This window comes from Phoenix dactylifera, chromosome 1 (assembly GCF_051530095.1).
Source record: "Phoenix dactylifera cultivar Ajwa chromosome 1, Ajwa_hap1_PhDact_Kaust_v1.1, whole genome shotgun sequence".
Lineage (NCBI taxonomy): Eukaryota > Viridiplantae > Streptophyta > Magnoliopsida > Arecales > Arecaceae > Phoenix > Phoenix dactylifera.
This window is the reverse complement of record NC_143190.1, coordinates 66,246,398-66,262,592: the sequence shown is the minus strand read 5'-3', so window position 1 is coordinate 66,262,592 and position 16,195 is coordinate 66,246,398. Positions and strand designations below refer to the sequence as shown.

General features: G+C 39.3%; 2 protein-coding genes across 5 annotated transcripts; both read right to left on the bottom strand.

The window, feature by feature from the left end:
- Window positions 1–1,221: 1,221 nt before the first annotated feature.
- LOC148715497 (uncharacterized) lies at window positions 1,222–2,685 on the bottom strand. Its single transcript, XM_088715429.1, has 3 exons — window positions 2,518–2,685; window positions 2,101–2,230; window positions 1,222–1,967 (listed from the first exon to the last, which is right to left on the bottom strand). Exons 1-3 carry the CDS (start codon window positions 2,648–2,650, stop codon window positions 1,271–1,273), a joined length of 960 nt encoding a protein of 319 aa, XP_088571555.1. The 5' UTR covers window positions 2,651–2,685; the 3' UTR covers window positions 1,222–1,270.
- A 2,744-nt stretch (window positions 2,686–5,429) lies between these two features.
- LOC103695566 (heat shock factor protein HSF30-like) lies at window positions 5,430–14,901 on the bottom strand. 4 transcript variants are annotated; one of them, XM_088710027.1, is made up of 6 exons: window positions 14,088–14,816; window positions 12,383–13,384; window positions 12,211–12,263; window positions 11,470–11,530; window positions 11,143–11,386; window positions 5,430–5,624 (listed from the first exon to the last, which is right to left on the bottom strand). In XM_088710027.1, the coding sequence occupies exons 1-2, from the start codon at window positions 14,403–14,405 to the stop codon at window positions 12,623–12,625; spliced, it is 1,080 nt and encodes a 359-aa protein (XP_088566153.1). In that variant the 5' UTR covers window positions 14,406–14,816; the 3' UTR covers window positions 5,430–5,624; window positions 11,143–11,386; window positions 11,470–11,530; window positions 12,211–12,263; window positions 12,383–12,622. The 4 variants fall into 4 exon arrangements, with proteins under 4 accessions (XP_088566153.1, XP_038981251.2, XP_038981255.2 ...); XM_039125323.2 differs by lacking the exon at window positions 5,430–5,624 and having other exon boundaries at window positions 9,814–11,386; window positions 14,088–14,901; XM_039125327.2 differs by lacking the exon at window positions 5,430–5,624 and having other exon boundaries at window positions 9,814–11,386; window positions 12,560–13,384; window positions 14,088–14,722.
- Between the last annotated feature and the right edge of the window lie 1,294 nt (window positions 14,902–16,195).

Here is a 16,195-nt window from a genome sequence, read left to right as displayed (position 1 = left end):
GGAAATGTAGCTGCTTCTGATGAACCTTGTCAATGATAATATCCCACGTACGTCTACTACTAAGAAGAGCATATATGTTGGTTGAATCTACCCTAAACATTCTTGATTGATGGAAAAAATTTCTTCTTAAACAAAACAAGTACACTAGATGAGTAGGATATCCAGTGTTATAGGAGTTTCTTATGACGGATGCCATGCAATAATCTATTGAAGCTAAACTCAATTCACATTGTCTATTCTATTCAGCATATAAATTCCTTTATTTGAACACTCGAGAATCTCTAGACAATTCTGTCGTTCCCACGTATTTGAAGGCACTACATAGCATGCAAGCAGTTATCATTCCTTTCATCTCTTTCTGAGGTTCTTTCGTCTAGCCTGCTACCAAGAAAAAAAAGTAGCTTTCCCCGGGGCATTCAAGGTAAACAGTCCACTTCTTTTCCGATAAGAAGTCATGCTGAGAATTGCCGTCCCATTGCAACGTTCACATGACTCGCAGATGGTGAGCCGTAGAATATTTATTTCTTTTGTCCATACATGTCGTCCGTCAGGATTAGAGGTACTTCTAAACAGAGGTACTTCTCGTCCCTTCCGGGTCAAGTTGCGATCCTTTCCAAGCATCTGCTGCTTTAATGGACTTGGCTTATTCGTTGCATCCATGCGGGGGGAGGGGGAGAGAGAGAGAGAGAGAGAGAGAGAGAGAGAGAGAGAGGTATTCTACCTAGAATTTCACAAATAGGATATGGCCATTAAATATAGGTACAAGCACCAAGCTTGTGCAGTCACTTTATATGGCTATCTGAGAATGATTAAATGATATGCCATATAAGAAATTAAGCATTTTAATGTCAACAAATGAAGCATGATTATAGCATGCAAGAGAGACAGAGAAAGTGATAACAGAGAAAAATTCAACACAGTCGTTTTAAGGAAATATACAATAAAGTTTTGCATATGAAGATACCAACACGTACAAGTAGCAACATAAAAGCAATTTTCCATTCAAGGGGGCATATTCTGCTTCTGTCCATGGCTCAGTAAACCTAAGCAGATGGCAACTTTAAGGCATCTCCATGTGACAAGCTTCTTCCTCGCCTTCACTTCCGCAACCTTATATAAAATTTATGTAAACCTCTTACATATATATATATATATATATATATATATATATATATATATATATATATATATATATATATCATCCATATACGATACGGTGGTTTTAAGGAGAAGGGAAAGATCAAACCATGGAATGCCAACAACCCCTTAGCTAGGGAACCCAATGTGGTTGCAAACTAGGAACCATAGCAAGGCTATCATCCGAGACCTCTCCAGATGAAGACGATCCCATGATCATATCCATGAAGTCCATCGGATTGGTTGATTGTTGAGGAGTGTATAGGTGAGGACGAGTCGGAAAAGATGGGACCCTAGCATTTGCATCGATCTCACAGGACACTGACAAAGTTGGAATGTTGCATTCTTGGGTATCCACTGATTGATCGTAGGCGACCACGAGCTTGGAACCGCTACATGGAGCTTCTGTGTACTGCAAGGGGACGATCTCGTCATTGTACACCGGAGCACCGCCGTAGTCCTCCACTCGATGCCGGTGATCATCGGGGCGTTGATGAAGATGATGACGAGGGTCCGAAGGCCATGTGTGACTATAAGAAGAAGCCTCTAATGGAGAGGGTGCATTTGCCCTATTGGCAATGTGGGCAGTCATGTCATGGCCATCATAACCATGTGGCATGGGTGTCCCATTGAGAATATAGTAATGGTCTTGTGAACAAAACAACTGGTTTGTGTACGACTTCATCGGTAATAACTCATCACCAGTGCAAGAGATTGGGTTGAGGCCCCCCACAGCATGAGCCATGAGCTTCTTCTTTATGTTGGAGTTCCAGAAGTTCTTCACCTCATTGTCTGTCCTTCCAGGGAGCTGCTTGGCTATCTGCGCCCATCTGTAGAAATCCATGCACTTTTATAGCAGATTGGATTATGTTGATGGTAGTTATGTCTATAAAAACAACATGAAGAATTTCCAAACAAAGGAAGAGTAGCGGAAGAAGAAGGAGGAAAAAAGAATACTATAACTTGTTTCCTAGCACTCTGTGGAGTTCAATGATGAGAGATTCTTCTTGGGTAGAGAAGCTCCCTCTTTTCAAGTCTGGCCTTAGATAATTGATCCATCTTAGCCTGCAGCTTTTGCCACATCTTTGCAGCCCTGAACCATAGCCAATTGAACAACAAAAAAAGATGATAATTTGTGAACGCGCACAAAGACACAGACACACACACATCTGCACAGAAAAGAGAGGGGGAGGGAGGATCCGCTAATATGAAGTAAGTGAAGATAAACAAAGTTTAAAAACGTCAGATGCTGCATGCAACTGGTAGAGTAGGTAAAACGTATTAGAGGCCTGTGTTCAAGTGTACAATCTTAAACGAAAGGCTGGGTTCGATATAAGTGTGAATGCATTACATAATATTTGTGAAAGAGAGGAGCTGAACCTGCTAGTCTTGGGACAGAGCTCCAGCAACCATGGCCAAAGGTGGAAATATGCTTTATGAGCTTCTCATCTTCCTCAGGTGACCAGAGGCCCCTCCTAACCTTTTGCTTGTTGCAGCATGAGTGCCGGCCCATTTTTGTTAGACGCAACCTTCTCGTCCTCTCCTCCTCCTTCTCCTTCTCCTCTTCCTTTACTTCCTTCAGCTTCAAAACGCTTCTCTCATGGCCTCCTACCACACAAGCCAGCCACAACTAGTTGGAAAAAGGAAGATAAGGTGACAAAAACCACAAAAGGGGAAGAAAAGGGGAAGTTGAGGGGGAAGAGAGAGGGGGGGGGGGGACTCCTACTTCCTAGGTCTCAACCCCAGCCTTATCACTGAAACCCCTCACTGGGGCGGTGCAGCTGCGCTCTGAGATGGGTTTCCTGGTGGTGAATTTAATGTGGGTGGGGGCAATAAGATGAGTCGTACGCAGCAGGTGGGGGCCGAGAAACTTGCTTGCCAGGGTGACAGAGCAAAAATTTCTATTTATTTGTTTTTTTCTTCTTTTTTTCTCAGTAGGCAGGAAGGGTTGTTTGGTAGTTTCATTTTCTCGCAACCTCACAGTACAGAAGCACTTAGTAGCATAACAACCATTGTTCATTTTCTTTAGGAAATTCCAGAGACTAGGCTAGAGCAGTGGATTATCTCCAAGGTCACTAAATGGGCAGCAACATAACATGGATTTGATGCAGGATCTGTGTCCTTTACACTAGCAGTCATTCGCTGCTCCTCACTTCTTTATTCGAAGGGCCTGCTTGCATCCCTCCATCAAGTTATAAGGATTATTAATTCATATAGATTTATTTCCTCAATTCTCCAATCACTTTTAGTAATTAAGTTCAACATACCAGAATTTGAATGAGTGCAGACTCTCTAACAAGTAGTCCCTGTTTATAAAAATTACAGATCTTAATAAGTCTGCAATTCGGATATCCACATTCAAATATCCAGTAACAGAGAATGTTTGATGTTAAGTGGGAAGAAATCGCACCAAATTAAGATTATTATTATTATTTTTTGGATCGATGATCAAAAGCTTAATTAGGCTGTAGAAATTTTCCAGTGTAGAAGACTTAGCTGCTGATTTTTGGTGGGGCCCAGATCATCATTTGAGGGATACTCTGTAATGTGTCGTTGGTCCCACTGGAGAAGGTAGTCTCAGTTTGAAAGTTGGCGTTCCTGCGATGCTATTTGCGTGTCCAGGAGCCCTCGGCTGATCAGAACCAGCCAAGGGTACGAGTGCATGGCCCATGCAATCAGGAAAAGGAAAGCAAAACAAGGTAAGTACGTGAGTGGTATCTCTCTTTCTCCCCCGGGGAAGCGTGAGCCTTAAGGCTCCTGTGTACGTGTTGTTGCCTTCAATTGGCTGGGGCCAGGCCATGGCCACTAAGGGGTAATCGACCCACCGGTCCCGGTTCGTTGAGGACGCCACAAGCTTTTCTTCTCTCCTTTTGCCTACATGATCATGATGCGAGGCCTGAGCTGCCAATCCTTTCAAGCCCTTTCCCTGCCTCTGTTTGTCCCTTCGGTTGTTGTGACTTCCTTGGGGACTAGAGGTTATTAATTTTCTTCCATTTCTTATATTGGAAGGAAACAAGAAATTGCCTTTACTGTGAATGGAATGGACCTTTTGCCTTGAATATCCTTAGTTGTCCTGCGTATATGATGAACATTCATGGGGGGATTTCGAATGATCGGATGGTAATCTGACTTGCAATTGACAACATATGCATGCCACGACCGGTTATAATCTGATTGGGGAGAAGAAAGATTTCTTTCAACCGACTTAACTCGGATCTCTCGGAAGAAAATTAGAAGAATATGAAAGAATTACAAAAGAAGGGCTTAAGTCTTCTTTTCTTTTATCGATGGTCCACATCTCCTAAACTGAGACACGTAACCTCTATTTATAATATTAGTGAGATCCTCCTTTTCACAATTTGGGTTGGATCCCTTTCATAATTTTTTACGCATTGGGAGATAACATCAAATTAAAATCTTTCCAGAAAAAAAAATTCAGTTTGATCAGTCCGTCTTAGAGCCTAAACGATAAAATTTTGGTCCGATACAATCCTTAGGGGATTGACCTAAAGTTGTAGATCTTGAAAAATTATCTAATTTCAAAAAGGAAAGATCATCTCAATCGGGCATCGTATGACCAAGTTATAGCTTTCGGAAACTTGGCTTGCGACTTAGCATTTTGATTGGCTGATTTCACTTCTGAACCTTTTCTAGCCCTACGCGTAGTAGTCAAAGTGGTCCACATCAAATCTGTGAATCTTTCTGGATTCGGCTAGGTAGCTCTCTTTGAGTACCCCTTAAACTCGGGCATGATTTAATCCTAAGCCAATCTCTAGTACAACCAACAAATTCAGTACAACATTGTATTTTACAGAGCTCTAGTAGAATGTATCGCAAATCAATTGGAAGTATCAAGTCAAACATAGCCATCACTAGACCAAATCCATAGGTATAGAGTCCATTGTGCTAACCTACCATGGACTTGAAGGTTGGATGGTGCGCGTTGTTCACTATATATGAAGTTCGAGAAGTAAGTTTTTGCATTTAGTTGGACTGCAGCATTCCACAAAGTGGCATTTTGAGCCTTAATTTGGCATAGTTTCATGTTTCTTTTCCCTTACTTTTTTTTTTTTTTTGATATACGAGAGAGCTTGCACTGGTGTTGGATAGTATTCAAAGCAAGCAGGTTTTTTAGGGAGTTCGATTTTACTCTAAATACATTTCATAAACGGTTGAATAAGAATGATCTTCTACACCGAGAATTTGACCTTAATGTTGATGGAGGATGGCACCATTCAGTTTCTTATCGGATGAGACAAGGAAAAGTGCTGGTGCGAGTAGGAGGAAGAAGGTGATCAAGAGTGATAATTCTATCCAAATCCAAAACCAAAGTAAATATTAGCATTAATTCCTTCTTTTAAGTAGAAATTGATTGATGACATAGACATAAAAGAAGACGGCTCATAATCGACCACTCAACCTACCTTGATATCAACAATTTGCTGCGCCTCCGCATATATACATCCCATGCTACGTCCAGGAAAATGCTACAAGGAAAAAGTAAAAAAGAGGAAAACGAGACATGAGAATCAAAACAATGGAAGTGATACAATGAATGTTTCCATATGAGTTGATACTGCGATGACATCACTGTCCTTTGCATCCGAGACATTAAAGATCATCACATCAATATAGAAACTAGAAGGCAATGCCCCTGGGAGAAAGTTAGCAGTTCACGAGTCAACTTCAAGAGGTTAGAGTAAAGATTTGTTTGGGCAAATGAGGGAGCATCACTTGTTCGGTAGACTTTTTTCCATGGCTGCATGGATATGTGGGAGAAGATATACAGTGGAGTTGGGATTTGCTTTGTCTTCTCTCACATGCTCATGTGCAACTAATGGCAAAGAGATCCCCACCTCCCAAAAGTCATAAAAATACTGTAGAAATATAAGAAGGATGAGTGAATTTGGAGGGTCAGCAAAAGGAGAAAGAGTAAGGAGAATGGGAGGCCAAGCTGTGTCTTTTAGTAGAGTGGGTTTTCTCCCATGGACATTGCCATGAAGAGAAGGAAACTAGTGTTTGCAGGATAGCCTCAAGAAGAGGCCACCTTGCTTTCTCTACACTTCTAAACCAATACTATATCATCTTCAAAATTCTTTAATTGCATGAGAATTAAGTTCCTTGTTTTGGAATTCCCATCAGTCTTGATCATCTAATTCACAATTGTGGTGTCCCACATGTTCCTCCATTAAAAAAAATTGCAACTTGTCTGCATTCTGTGGGGGGTATGAAGATTTGGAATGATCTCTTCATGTAATTTAATGATCTGATCAGGGAGAAAAAGATTTTCTTCAACCCACTCAACTCAAATCTCTCTCTCTAAAAAAAGAAGAAAAAGAAAAAGAAGATAGAGAAATCTCGAAAGTAGGGCTTTAAGTCTCATTTTCTTTCATTGATCCTTTACCTCTAAGTCTCATTTTCTTTCATTGATCCTCTACCTCTTAAACTGAGGTACATAGCATCTATTTATAATGTGAGATTCGCCCTAACATAATTTGAATCGGATTTTTCTTAAATAGACATCTTTAGTAGGCTAAATATTTCGAGGAGGTAGATCTCGACTTTTACATATGTCTTCCATCGCTCCGCAGAATTTTTTTCAGATAGAGAGCTACGCTCGATCAAAGTCTTACTCCAAAAAAAAAAATTTGATTTGACCAGTCTGTTTCAGAGCCTAAACGATAAAATTTTGGCTTGATTCAACCTCTTAGGAGTTGGCCCAAAGTTGTAGATCTCAAAAAGATACCAAATTTCAAAAAAAAAAATAATATCTCAATTGGACATTGTATGATCAAATTATGGCCTCTTAAAGTTTGGCCAGCGACTCGACTTTTCGATACGATGGATCTCACTTTTGAACCCTATTCAGTTCCGCTCGTAGTGATCAAAGTATTACGCATTGAGTCTGATGATCCTCCTATATACTCGTTAGTGGCTAAAGTATTCCACATCAATTTGGTGATCCTTCTGAATATTTGTAGTGGTCAAACTGATTTACATCGAGTCCGGTGATCCAAAGAAACAAGGCCACTAAATACCACCGATTGATTGCTAACAAAATAAACTAACAACCAACCAATGCAACTGAGAATTATTTTTTTTTAAAAAAAATCAACATCTTAGCAGGTTCCATTTATTTCTTCCACAGCAAGCACGACATGTTGAAACTTGCTAGGTTCGGTGCATTCCCATTTTCAGTTCCATATGCAAGGAGCAAGAGGTAATTAAGCTTCCTAACTCTAGTAATGCCAATACATGGAATTCATGGGTTGGAGTTCAAGTGGGAAGAATCCTAGGGAGCAGATCCACTATATGAACGGATTCAGTGAATTTAATCGCAGGGTGCGCAGGAGTTTGACAGCCGCATCAAAAGGTCTAAAGATAAGATTTTGGGACACATCATGTTTTATTGCGTGTTTTTTTCTAGAAAGTAAATTGCAACACATCTTCTAGGGAATCTACTGGAGTTTGAGCACTTGGTCTTGTGTCCATACTACTATGGCCTCGTTTCGAAAAGCTTTTGGAGGGCCAAAAAGCCCTTTCTAGCCCTCCAAAAGTACTTTTAGATAGAATAGAAGTGTTTAGTAAAAATTTCGAGAAGCTGTTTTAGCTTTTTCAAAAAACTAAAAACAGCTTTTTGGGAGAAGCTCCATTTTGGAGCTTTCCGGAAAAATACTTTTAGGCCCCATCGGAAAGCTGTTTTTTTGACCAAAATACCCGTGATAAAATATAATAATTACACAAAATATCCTCCTATAATTTTGAAAATCTGCAGAAAGGTACAAAATTAATTTACACTAATAATTATAGTATTTTATATATTTATTATTGTATTATACTATAAATATAATATTATATTACTTTATATCATATTAATATGTTATGTTAAATTATATTATATTATAAAAATTAATTTATACTAATAATTATAATATTTTATACCTTTGTTATTGTATTATACTATAAATATAATATTATATTACATTATATCATAATTATTGATGTGTTATGTTAAATAATTTAATATTATATTAAATCATTATGCTATAGTATACAATATTATATTACTATATTATAATAATATTATATTATATGATAGTAATATTATACTATATCATATATTTATGTATTAATACATATTATATTTTATTATGCTCTTTTGTATAATTTTATACGATGTACTTTATGGTAATTTTGTTATACCAAAAGTACTTTTTTAATTTGTTTACCAAACACATATTAAAATGCCACAGCACTTTAGAAATATAGTTAGTTACCAAACAACAAATAACTTTTTATAAAAGTTCTACTTCAGAAAGCTCTATTTCTAAAAGCTCTAGTTCCAAAAATTCTACTGCCAATAACTCCTCCAAATGGGTCCTATATCATATGTAAAAATGTCTCCATGCCCTGCCTCAATTACAAGGCCTTAATTTCCATCAAAAATGAAATGCCACTGCTCTCCATTGGTACCACAGCAGAGCAAACACAATGGCCGGTGGTGCGAAGATGGTGTGAAATACGCACAAAAGGTCTCCAAATTATTTCTGTGAAATAGCTAGATAGTCCCCACATCAGGATTTCTCATGCTCACACACTTCATCCATCATAATCTCACCTAATGAAGTCTAACAATTGGATGCATCTTTGGTGCACAAACTGAGCACAAGATTGGGCGTCGCGACCCATTATCGTCCACTAGCATCTAGAGATCCACGAGCACAAGTCTCCACAAGAAATTTTTTGATCGATCAGACCCACCATAGACATAGAGTAAAATCATCCTAGATGAATTTATATCATCCTAGGATAAAATTATTCGATGAATTCATTTTATCTTGAATTCTCAAGAGATGGGCATGGACATGGTGGTCTTTAACAACATAAGAATATTGGCAGCAGCTGTAGCGGCCTTGGAATATACGAGGCATTTATGCCTTCTTAGGGAGGCTTAGAACCTCAACTAGTAACAGGTTTTAAGCTATCCTCTAAAACCATGGGATCTCTGTATCATCATGCCAAGTTGTACTCCAACTGTCACCTCCATGTCGCTTGCTTGATTAACTCCTTTACAAATCAAACGCTGCCACCGATATGTACATTGTGGCAATCTCCCATGCTCTCCTTGACATCATCAATAAGTTCGGAATCATATATGAACCCCAGTATCTACAACAGCCACCACTGTCTATCCCCCTTGATCCAACATGGAAACCCAATCTCTTACTAGGTCAATGTGCATCCAGTAACAAGTATAGTGGTCTGATTACTAGGTCAGTATCAAAGCCCGTCATCCGATTTTGTTGAAGGAATGACGTCGACCACCCATGACTTAAATGGATTCACTCGCTGGTCGCTGTCTCCCTTGAAGTGAACTAGGGACTTAAAAGGATTCACTCGCTGGTTGCTCTCCCTTGAAGTGAACTAGGGACCGAACCTGACAGATAATTCAAAGAGAGACGAGGGGAAGAGATGCCACGTATACGCACCTGCATATACGAGGAGAGACGAAAAACAGTTTGGTATATTGAATCTCGATGGCCTACCATTGATTTTGAAAGCAAAAGGACAATTTCTGCTGTCCTCTCAAGAGCATGTTTAGCATTCTTCATGCATGCACGCATGAGGAGATGCAAAAAACAGTTTGGATATTGAGTCTCGATAGCCTAACATTGATTTTGAAACCAGAAGGACCATCTCTGCTATCCTCTCAAGAGTATATTAACATTCTTCATGCATGCATGCTCAAGAGTATATTAACATTCTTCGTGCGTGCTCGCATGCATGCCTGCATGCAAACCTAAGCTGTTACATGTGGAGCCTAGAGATGGGAATCTTTTGAAATTCAATGGACATCCCATTTGAGATGCTTTAAGAGCAAGGAGAAATGATCAACGGACACCCCATACTCTATAGTAGTTGAGAAATGATTGGTGCTCTAGTAACTCAGAAATCTCGCTCAGAAGGTTAGTCAGCTAGTTTCCTTTCTGAATTGGCGACATGAAGTTTTGCCCACATAACGAAGCCAAGGGAAAGTTGAAAGCCAGCTGAATAACATTTTTAGTTACCGTAGCATCATTCCAACACCAAGGAAAAGACCACCATCCCCCAATCCTGGATTCCGTGTTGAAACCCGTCGTCATCGCTTCTCTAGAATGCTCAAATTTCTAAAATACCAGAAACTCCGATGATTTGAGCATGTAAACGTTCTTCTTGCCTTTACAGTCTCCCTTGATTCGCAAGCATGATCTTGAAGTCAATCACCCTGCAGTTTTATGACCCACCTTTGGTAGTGGAAGGTCTGAGAACCCTCTCTAAGCTCTCAGGTGGTTGGCACAAACATGAGAACTGTGTGGGACGCCAATGTTATAGATGAGCTCTTTATATCTGTTCATGGTTATTCTCATTGGAGTATTATCCAATGAAGATTGTTGCTTACAAGAAGGCTGAAAGTAAACAGAAGTAGTCTACCGGTGACCGCTTACAGATAATTTTAAGACAAAGCACAACTTGGAAGAAACTCTATTATGAAGCCACATTAGTCCTATAATAAACCAGAGTGGAGGATCCACATGTCTGAATTGTGGGCTCTCCTAGTGAAAGAATTCAAATTGTAGATGTGGGGATTAGCTAATACAGATTCTTCATGTTGTATTTTGTCAGTGCATGCAAAGTCTCAGTTAAAATCAATAAAAAAAAATCTTTTTCTGACCTACCTACATCATACAGTAAAGATGAACAGAAACACAAGGTCTAGCCTTTTACCATCCAACCGTCCATTTGGGTCTGGAAATTCTCAATTGGTCTGGTAAATGATTCTTCGAGGTTTAACTATTCATATTTTATGCGGTGTGGCAATACTCACTAAGCAATTCCGGACCAGTGGAACTTGGAATGCACTTCCTTCCTCGGTGCTCGAAGGTGCTTAGCAAGATCGCAGATGATGATTTATCAGAATACATCGGTCTTGAACATATTATTTCAGAAGAGTGAAAGAGAAGATACCTGGAACTTCTTAATGAAATCATGAAAGCATTTAGCCAGGACAAGGAGTTTCTTGGGTTTGCCTCATCCTCTTCATCATCCAAATCAGTACGAGTTGTTCGAACTAAGGTTGTCAAGAAGTGACAGATATGATTTTTCTTCTTTTGTATTAGAATCTAATCTGTTTTCCTTCACACCTCATTTGTAACATATGTTGGCCAGTCTCAACTCTCATAGTGGCTCTTCCAAAGCTTTCTTAACCTAGCTGTCCATATGCAAATAAAGATGGTCAACAATTCATGCTCCCTTCCCAATTCTACTTGGAGATCGGTGAGAAACCATTCTCACCATTCATGTCAAGTTAGGGCTAGGGTTAGGCCAATTGTATGCAAACTATTTCCTGCTCTCTCTGAAATAACCATGGCAAACGATAACAGAAATAAGCCAGAAGATGAAAAACTTTTATCATTATCATTTTCCTATATGAAATTAAAGCCATAAATTCTTATGTGATTCTTGTTTTAACAATGATACGAACAGCTGGTAGATCCTCTCTCTCTCTCTCTCTCTATATATATATATATATATATATATATTCCCTCTCTCTCTCTCTGTTAGAGAGAGAGAGAAAGAGAGATGTCGAAGAGGATTTTAGCTTGACTAATTACTTCTTGTCAAGATTGGCTTTGTCTTGCAGGTCATACAATGATTTTTCAATCCGTCGGTGTGACACCTAATGGATCTTATCAATTAGAAAGACAATTTTCCCTAGAAAATGAGGGCCCTTTCTCTAAGAAAATGACGTTTATCCTCTAGGAATCAGAAACACAGCAACAGTTTTCCTTCCAGTTACCATACCAATACATTAGATTGTTACATCTCTAAGCAATTGTCCTATTTTTAGATCCGCAAATAACAGTAAGTGGTCACTATTACTAAAATCATGCTACCAAACGAGAAAGATAAGATTGAAGGAACAACAGCTCATTCTTTTCCCCTTCTCAGTGCAGAAAAAAAGTACAGTGCTCTCACTATTCACAGGATGGGAGAGCAGAAGATCAAAATAATAATCTCTAGAGATGATGATACCTCGCAGATCTTTTGGTTGTCTTCAGCATACTGTAGTTCAAACTATTCACAGCCTACATCACAACCCAAAAAAGAAAAAAAAGGAAAACAGCAATCAGCTAAAATTGATGGATAATCATAAACATATCAAGCGCTGAAAATACAGACAAAAATTAAAAGAAAAGAACAAAACCTTTATCTCTTTAAACAAATCAACAAGAAAATCAGATATAAATAAAGGATAAATTCCATCAAATATCCCTCTGCTTTCTCCAACCAATTCCACCTGTCTGTGGCTTAAGATTGTAGTTTAGCTGCACAATGCTGTTCAAATCTATTAGTAAAACTCCAAGGTGATATAATCATATACCTAAACAGTAAAAATGTTGCAGAAGGCCACAGGTTCTCAAACCACTTTTTCCCCCTTCCATCTCTAAGGCTTTGGACCCAGAAGCCCCAAACGCTCCACTAAGATTTGTACATCTTCACCCCAGTTCCCTGTACCAAGCCCCTCCATTCCAGCCTCTATCTCAGCCTGACCTCCTTGCTCTACTTCAGCCCCTGTGAGCAAATGTTCATCCAGCAATTCTTCCCACAACACTTCGCAAGCTGTGTCCAACTTCTGATCGCTGGATTCCAATACCACATCATCTTTCTGAAATCTGTTGCCTGAACTGCTTGGATCATTGTTCAATGTGGAAAACAGAGACTCCACCTCAAGTTCAATCTCTGCTACTTCAGTTGCTTGAGGATGTTCTGAACTTGTATCCGCCGGCAACCTCCTCTTCTTGTTGACACTCCCTAACTGCCTCTTCCGCCCACAGCGAAGCATAAGCTGCTGGACAAACATTGGGTTCTTGAGAGCTCTGCCCAAGAAAGCCATTGTCTGCTGCTGCTTCCTTTCGGTGCCTTGAATTCTTTCCTCCATGGCAAAAAGCTGTTCTTGATAATTCTGCTGCTGCTGCTTGAGCTTCACAACTTCTGCCATCAGAACGTTGCAGTCCCTCCTCAATCTATCAACTTCAGTCTCAAGCCCAAACTGCTCCAATTCAACACAGGCTCCCGTATCGTGCTGCTGTTGCAAGCTCTGGGAGATGTTTCGTCGCCTCTTGATGTTCTTCAAGAGATGCTTCTGGCCTCCTAAGAATCCTTCGTTGGCAAATTCCCATCGGTCCGGGTCAACCTTTCGAAAACCCTGAATCATTTTTTTACTAAAGGATTGGTATGGTTGAGAATCGACATCCACAATAGACACAAAATTTTGTTACAAATCAAAACCTAAAAAATAGCAGTATGGACAAATAGAACTGCGAGAATTACCAATGAAGAATCATCCTGAAAAGAAATTGAAGACAAGAGTAACCCCTATATCCATAAATCAGTTACTCCCACCATAAACTAGAAACCATTAAACCTCAAAAGCATCTATCTTTTAATTTTTTTTTATAAATAAAAAAAACGTTGCCGGAGCCCCACAAGCTTGGAACCCCTTATGGCACACACTCTCAGAGCAAATTGTGGGGCAACAAAGAGGGTTCAAGAATTGTCCACGTTGGTCAGGACAAAAGCTTATGTTGCACATTGTAGCTCATACTTATTAAAAAAATGATTCTTTTTCAAAAGATCGGTTTCTTTATGCAGTTTTTTAATCTACAAACCTCATCTCATGAGGAATTTAGATTGACGCTGTTTCACAAATTTTTTTTTTGGAAAAGAAACTTTGGATCGGTCAGACGCTTAAAATACTGAAAGAAAGAAAGAAACAACGTTTAATCCTCAGAATTTGAACATTTTTTTCTCCAAGAGGGCTGCCAAGTAAGACTGATACACAAAACCCTATGAGAAATAGAATGAATGCACACAATAAGAAGAAGAAGAAGAAGAGTAAAAGTGCTTACATAGGTATTAAGCTGGCGAATGAAGCTGGAGAAGTTACTGTGCTTGAAGTGCATAGGGAGGAGGACCATGGAGAACTTGTGGGGATCCCAAACGACGAAGCTGTTGCGATCGCGGCTCCACGACACCACCTCGTCGGTCTCCGGGTCCTCCACCATCTCGAACGTCTTCGTCAGGAACGGCGGCGGGGCCACCTCATTCAATCCCGCCATCGGCCGCGGGCTCGCCCCCGCCGCCTCCTCCTCCTCCTCCTTCACCACCTCCACCACCTCGCCGCCGCCCTCCATGCCCTCCTCCTTCACCAAAACCCCTGCGTGCATATGAACCTAATCGGGCTTCGATTCCATCTCAGATACCTTTTTTTTCCTTCCACGGGTTTAGGGTTTTACAAATGGGGGATCTGGAAGTTGGTCGGGCTCGAAGCCGATCGAGAATCGAAGCCGAAAGCATTAATATAACATAAAGCCAGGAGATCGGGAAGAGAGTAGGGAGAGGGAGAGCGCAGTGGTTGGTGGCCGGTGGGTTGGCAATTTTCTTCGGTACTTTACTCTTTTTTTTTTTCCCCTCCCCTCTCCGCACGCCCAATGCCTTGTGCAGCAAGATTTCTTGAACCCCCGTACACGGATGACCGACGGACGACAACAGCCGTGAGAGCGTCCTCGTCGTATAGATGCGCGTATCCAAGGAAAACGGATGCCTTCCTTCTAGAAACTTTCAACGTACACATAGGGCTGCAATTAAATTATGCCCATCGAATAGGTAAAAATTTGAATTTTGATTCATTCAAAATACTCAATAAACTCGAAATTTAACTCCAACTCGATTCGGTAAAAAAAAACTAAAAATTATCTTGATTCAAGTGAAATATCAATTGAACCACTTAAAAAATATTTAAATTTATATAAATATTTTCTTAAAATTTATATTTATTTATATATTCTCTTCATAACTATTCATAATAATATTATGATTCTTCTAATATTATTAATAAAAATCATATTTATTTTAATTAAAAATAAAATAAAATTTTAAAATTACTTTTGTGGTGCCGCTCACAATAGCTTTATAAGTAATTTTTTTTGAATATTTTAATTATTTTAATTTAAATTTTTTTAAAAAACGTTAGATAATTTTAAAATTTGAGAAAGAGAACGGACGGAAATATCAGCACCCGCGCGTCTGCATCTATATGACACATGCTGTCCTTGTAGGTGGCACGTGTGATCCGCTCATCCCACCACCGTTCATGTCAATCCTTTTCTTCCTAAGAGAACTTTCGCTTCTTTCAGACCTTTTCGGCAGTGCGTTGCATTGGTCGTTTTACGGTGAAGGTGCGAAAATAGGAACCCCCGTTCTTCCGCTACTTTTCATGTCAACCAGTATCCGCCATTCACTGTAGATTGATGCATGTTACGGACGAGATTGGAGGGAAAAAATTGATGGGTGGACGAGAATTGTCCCCACAAGACGCATCTACATGACACATGTAGACATCTAGTGTGGATCGTATGTTTATTTAATTTCATATTTTCTGTATCTAAACTTAGCCCGTGATCCACGCTAATATAATATATAATATTATCCACTTTAAATTTTTATTTTACATTTTTATATCTACGAATGCAATCGACTCAAATAATCAAATACTCGAACTCAAAATTCAACTCGAAGTCGGTCGAACTTTAGTATCCAAGTTCGAACTGAATTCAATCTTAAAAAAAAAGAAGAAAAGAAAGAAAAACAACTTGGGATAGACCCGATTCAACTAAATTATCACCCTACTCGAACTCGAATTCCAACCTAAATCACGGTTAAAAATATAATAAAATATTATATTATATTATATTATATTATATTTTTAAACTAATAATATATATTATTTATAAATATAATATGATTAAATATATGTGTATTAGAAGAAGCTGAATATTTTACTATTCAAAGTTTGGATATCAAAGTGGTTAGGTCTCTTAGCGGAAAAGTAAATTCAGGCCCAATCAGAAGTTTTTGGCGACTCACCATGAACTTGGGGTCGAGGATTTAGATTCGAGGTTGTGTCGGCTTTCTCAGGAAACCGTACGGTACCTATCATTAGGAGTGCAAATGGGTC

Excerpts from the sequence above, each read along its gene's own strand:
- LOC103695566 (XM_039125323.2), bottom strand. The coding sequence starts at position 14,405 with ATGCACGCAGGGGTTTTGGTGAAGGAGGAGGGCATGGAGGGCGGCGGC. Across the intron at positions 13,385-14,087 it reads TTCGCCAGCTTAATACCTAT|GGTTTTCGAAAGGTTGACCC; the intron begins GTAAGCACTTTT and ends AAAATGATTCAG.
- LOC148715497 (XM_088715429.1), bottom strand. The coding sequence starts at position 2,650 with ATGGGCCGGCACTCATGCTGCAACAAGCAAAAGGTTAGGAGGGGCCTC. Across the intron at positions 2,231-2,517 it reads CTCTGTCCCAAGACTAGCAG|GGCTGCAAAGATGTGGCAAA; the intron begins GTTCAGCTCCTC and ends GCTATGGTTCAG. Across the intron at positions 1,968-2,100 it reads CACAGAGTGCTAGGAAACAA|ATGGGCGCAGATAGCCAAGC; the intron begins GTTATAGTATTC and ends GGATTTCTACAG.